Source organism: Octopus sinensis, unplaced genomic scaffold (genome assembly GCF_006345805.1).
Source record: "Octopus sinensis unplaced genomic scaffold, ASM634580v1 Contig18701, whole genome shotgun sequence".
Lineage (NCBI taxonomy): Eukaryota > Metazoa > Mollusca > Cephalopoda > Octopoda > Octopodidae > Octopus > Octopus sinensis.
In genome coordinates this window covers 44,464-50,000 of record NW_021835975.1, presented here as the reverse complement: position 1 = coordinate 50,000, position 5,537 = coordinate 44,464, and the positions used below count along the sequence as shown (strand labels likewise).

The window sequence follows — 5,537 nt, the reverse complement described above, 5'->3', positions numbered from 1 at the left end:
TCCAGACGAGGCTGGCAATGGCCACAATTGGATAGTGCATTTTACGTGCCACCAGCACAGAGGCCAGTTGGGGCGGCGCTGGCAACGGCCACATTTGGATGGTTCTCTTACGTGCATTACCTCTGGATATCCTTGTTGCTTATTTTAATTTTATATATATATATATATATATATATAAATGTTTTGCAGCATTTCTTCGGCCTTTATGGCCTGAGTTCAAATTCTGCTGAGGTCAACTTTGCCTTTAATCCTTTCGGGGTCGATAAAAGAAGTACCAGTGAAACATTGGGTAGAAAGTATTATTATTTATTTATTGATTGATTGATCTGGGTCCAAGTGTTCAAGTTGCTCTCAGACAGAATCAGCAAGACTCGGTTTAGAACAAGTAGAATTCACTTGACAAGCTTCTCTACAGTTTCCATCTATTCAGTCTCACTTCAAGGTATTGGTCAATAGAAAATGACATTTGCCCCCCCCCCCCAGATGCTCTGCAGTGAGACTGAATGCGGGACCTTGTGATTGCAAAGTGGACCTGTTGACCATTTGGCCATACTGTGCCAACCATTCCTGCCTCTGACTTTGGTGTTGTTGTTCTATCGAGGGGTTGTTTTGTTCTTTGGTCAGAATTTAAACTTTGGCTGTATTGACATAGAACTTACGTCTCTCAGAGATTTTTTTTTAAAAATGCAACATGAATAGGCACAGGAGGTGGCTGTGTGGTAAGTAGCTTGCTAACCAACCACATGGTTCCGGGTTCAGTCCCACTGCGTGGCATCTTGGGCAAGTGTCTTCTGCTATAGCCCCGGGCCGACCAATGCCTTGTGAGTGGATTTGGTAGATGGAAACTGAAAGAAGCCTATCGTATATATATATGTATATATATATATATGCGTGTGTCTGTGTTTGTCCCCCTAGCATTGCTTGACAACCGATGCTGGTGTGTTTACGTCCCCGTCACTTAACGGTTCAGCAAAAGAGACCGATAGAATAAGTACTGGGCTTACAAAGAATAAGTCCCGGGGTCGAGTTGCTCGACTAAAGGTGGTGCTCCAGCATGGCCGCAGTCAAATGACTGAAACAAGTAAAAAAGAAAAAAGAAAGAAAGAAAGAATATATAAAATCAAAAATAAGCAACAAGGATATAGGGAGAGTTTACGAAAAAAACAAAAGACGAAGACAGGTGGTGTAGACAACAAACAGATGTATTAGTATAACGCTCAGGAATAGAAAAAGTCTTTTACGTTTCGAGCCTACGCTCTTCTACAGAAAGGGACACAGAAAAAACAAGGAGACAAAAATATGTGTGTAGTGGCTAATAGATGAGTGTATTTTCCCCTTGTTAACAATTAACACGGAAAAAAATAGATAAATAGTTACCAGGGCAGCAAAAAATCACACAAGTAAAGAGGTTATAACTCCTTGTTTTTAAAGGTAAAAACTTCGGGTTTATGTGGAATTTTTTGTATAATATATATATATAAATAAATGGAGTTTAACACAGGTATAATTCAAATTATTCCAAAGAAATAAATGGTATAAAACAATGTAATCTTCTCTTCAGGGAAGTGAAGCAATGAAACTTGTCAATGAGACATTTTAACAGAAAATGACGGATATGTATAGTGATTTACTGAACGCTATTAATATTGTTTGAAAAAATGTTATATGATATAACGTCAGAAGTAGCCTATGGAAAGAGGGGGGGATATTTTTTTTAGTGAATGTTAAATATAAAAAGAAAATTAATGTTTAAATTATATATAATGGTAGAGATTACTTATATGAACTAAAGGTGTGTTTTTGCCAATGTTTACAACAATAATGATCTCTTGTATTTGCTAACTCTTTGTTTAGTGGAGTTATGAACCGACAATTTCCTGTCATGTCCCCTTTGTAGACAACCTTCTTCCTCAGCAGAGTTAACACACACCATCCTAACAGCACTAAGAATTCTCCTGTTCTGCTACTAGTTATGATGGACACTTGCCAAGAGGCTGCCACATGAATCTAACATGAACTCATAGAATTCATAGGGTAGTCAATATCTCTCTCTCCATCCGCTCAGTCGAAGTCGACTCTCGGTCACTCATTGGATCAGTGTCCTCCAGTCAGTTCTATCCTGGACTGCTTCCTTCAGATTGGCTATGTCCATTCCGGTATCACTCTTGATGGTGTCAAGCCAGCGGGTTCTTGGTCGGCCTCTTCCTCTCTTGCCACTGACCATTCCGTATATATATATATATATATATATATATATATATATATATATATATCCGCTCAGTCGAAGTTGACTCTCGGTTACTCGTTGGATCAGTGTCCTCCAGTCAGTTCTATCCTGGGCCACTTCTTTCAGATTGGCTATGTCCATTCCAGTATCCCTCTTGATGGTGTCAAGCCAGTGGGTTCTTGGTCGGCCTCTTCCTCTCTTGCCACTGACCATTCCGTATATATATATATATATATCCGCTCAGTCGAAGTTGACTCTCGGTTACTCGTTGGATCACTGTCCTCCAGTCAGTTCTATCCGGGGCCGCTTCTTTCAGATTGGCTATGTCCATTCCGGTATCACTCTTGATGGTGTCAAGCCAGCGGGTTCTTGGTCGGCCTCTTCCTCTCTTGCCACTGACCATTCCGAGCATGATGTCCTTCTCCAGGGATTTTCTCTGCATAATATGACCGAAATATGCCAATCTATGCTTGGTGATCCCAGCTTCTAGCGACATTTTTGGCCCTATCTGCAATATTTGCGACTTGTTCAATCACTCATCACTTCCCATATTCCAGAGGCCATCATTGGCTTTTTGTAGAACCTCACATCTACTGCTGATAGCTACAGCAGGCTGTCCAGGTTTCAACTAAAGTCTACAACCATCATTGATTCATTGCACACCTAAAACAGCAGTGCAAAAGGCTGCAAGGAAGCTGCATGTAGTGTGATGGAGGAAAAGGGTGACAGAAAAAGAAGTAAATGGGAGTGAGAAATACAAAAGGCCTTACCTGTTGACCTCGGCGGAATAAGCAATCACTCTCAAGGAATAAACACGTCTTTGCTCACTGCCATCTCTGCTCGAACTGACCACATGTGCTTCCTTTTACTCCAGAGATAAAGTCAAGGACCATTCTCGATGCTAGCATGTTGGTTATAACACCTTTACTAATTGCCTCTTCTAGATTGCAAACTAGTTTTCCCTCTAATCTATGTTTTTCTGTTGCAAGCTCTTTGCTAAACACTATCAATTCTACTCTAATCGCCCTTTTTAGGACAATCCAACGCTGGTTGTTGGTGATAGCCCCCATCAACTGCCACTTAACTAATACATTAATCCAGTCTCTGTGGTCTTAGCCTGCTTGTAAGGATGTGTTAAAGCTCCTGTAACTGGGTCCTTCTCTACATGTCCTATCTAAAGCAACTGTGCCAATCACAAATTTGTGGTCATTGTGGCCAACCAGGAGTGGCTATGTGGCAATAAGTTTACTTGCAACCACATGGTTCCATGTTCAGTCCCACTGCGTGGCACCTTGGGCAAATGTCTTCTACTATAGCCTTGGGCTGACCAAAGCCTTGTGAGTGGATTTGGTAGACGAAAACTCAAAGAAGCCTGTCATTTGTGTGTATATATATATATAATATATATATATATATATATATATATATTGTATGTATTTGTGTGTCTGTGTTTGTCCTCTCACCTTCGCTTGACAACTGATGTTGGTGTGCTTTTCAGCAAAAGAGAACAATAGAATAAGTCCTGCGGTTGATTTGTTCAACTAAAGGTGGTGCTCCAGCATGGCCACAGTCAAGTGACTGAAGTAAAAGAATAAAAGAAAACCTATTCTACCCCTATCCACTCACCTAACGAAGACTCTATTTAGATACGATACATTAATAATGGAGATGTACTTGCATAGCAAGTGATTTGATCTGAAATTGTGTGCTGAAACAAAAACAATTGCAGCATGGAAGGTGTTTATAAGCCATTTAAGAAACACACAAAAGCCGTTCGATTCACTTCAACATTCAAGTTTAATTTGTCAAAATATTTTCGTCGCTTTAAGACCGTGACGAAAATATTTTGACAAATTAAACTTAAATGTTGAAGTGAATCGAACGGCTTTTGTGTGTTTCTTAAATGGCTTACAAACACCTTCCACATTAATAATGATAATAATAAAAGTTGTAATGCTATCTGTATTTCCTTATAATTTATGGTTTAACCATTTTCTTGTTTCCGTTATAGATTATAGATACAGAAAAACAACTGGATGTCCTGATCAACAATGCAGGTCTTGGCACAGACCTGAGGAAGACAACAAAACAAGGATATGAAATAATTTTTGGCGTCAACTTCACAGGGCCATTCCTTCTGACCTACCTGCTTTTAGATTTGCTCAAGAAATCTGCTCCAAGCCGCATAATTAATGTAAGCTCTTTGGCGCATGCTTCAGTAAGAGAATCAATCATTTCTTTTCAACCAAATGATTCATCGTCCTCAACTGGTGTTAAATATCCCAAATTGGCAAACTATCATCTTAGTAAACTTGCTCAGATCTGGCACACAAATGTACTGGCTGAGAAGCTATCTGCAGACAATGTAACAGCCAATAGCATGAATCCTGGTTATGTTTATTCTGGTATATGGTATGCTGACTCCAACCCAATGAAACAAATACTTTTGCGATTTTCTGGTTGGTTATCCTCAAAGATTGGTCGTACGTCCAAGAATGCAGCGTTAACTGTTGTATACATGGCTGTTGATCCAAGTTTGGAGAAGGTCAGTGGCTGTTATTTCGAAAATGTTGAGATTTCAAAGAATATGTCTGCATGTGCTAAGAATAAAACTTTGGCCCAGAAAATGTGGGATGTTTCTATGGATATGTGCGAACTTTCAAAAAAATTTGAATAAAATTACTTAGAGATATGAGTTGAGACTTTTCCAGGTAAAACTTAACCTTCTAGTTCTACCACCAGGTAATAAAAGATCAGATCACAAAACGAACTGTGATTTAATATTGTCTGAATAAGATGATCAGAAGGATTGAAAATCCAACTCCAACTTGTTTGTGAAAAATAATGCCAATCAAAAGCTGTGCACACCTGATGCCTGCCGGCTTCAAAGGTTCATCAGCAGTGAATGACCACCGATGACCCCTCTAACCTACAGGTCTCAGGTATACTGATATGTATGAAATTTAAAAAAAAATTTGAATAAAATTATTTGGAGATCTGATTTAAATAAATAAAAGGACAGAGATCCAAATCTATATTTATTTATTTTTTTCTTGTGGATAATATTCTGGATTTTTGCTTTTGTTATTTGTTTTACCGGTTTCAGTCATTGGACAGCAACCACAATGGGCCCCTACTCTCAAGGGTTTTAGTTGATCGGATTTAAATTCCTGTACTTATTTCAAGCTGGTATTTGTATTATTGACCTCAATTTACTGAGTGGCTAAGTGACCATCCTGACATTAAAGGACTAACAGACCAATTTACACATAAATACCAATCTGGACATCTATACACATATACATACATA

General features: G+C 39.0%; 1 protein-coding gene across 1 annotated transcript in view; it reads left to right on the top strand.

Annotated features, from left to right (window-relative positions):
* Positions 1 to 5,267, top strand: part of LOC115231525 (retinol dehydrogenase 11-like) — a gene marked incomplete at its 5' end in the record, with an annotated part of 6,895 nt that extends 1,628 nt beyond the window's left edge. Inside the window, one exon of the mRNA XM_036500117.1 lies at positions 4,239 to 5,267. Coding sequence (XP_036356010.1) covers positions 4,239 to 4,904 — 666 coding nt within the window. The remainder of the gene's footprint in view (positions 1 to 4,238) is intronic.
* Between the last annotated feature and the right edge of the window lie 270 nt (positions 5,268 to 5,537).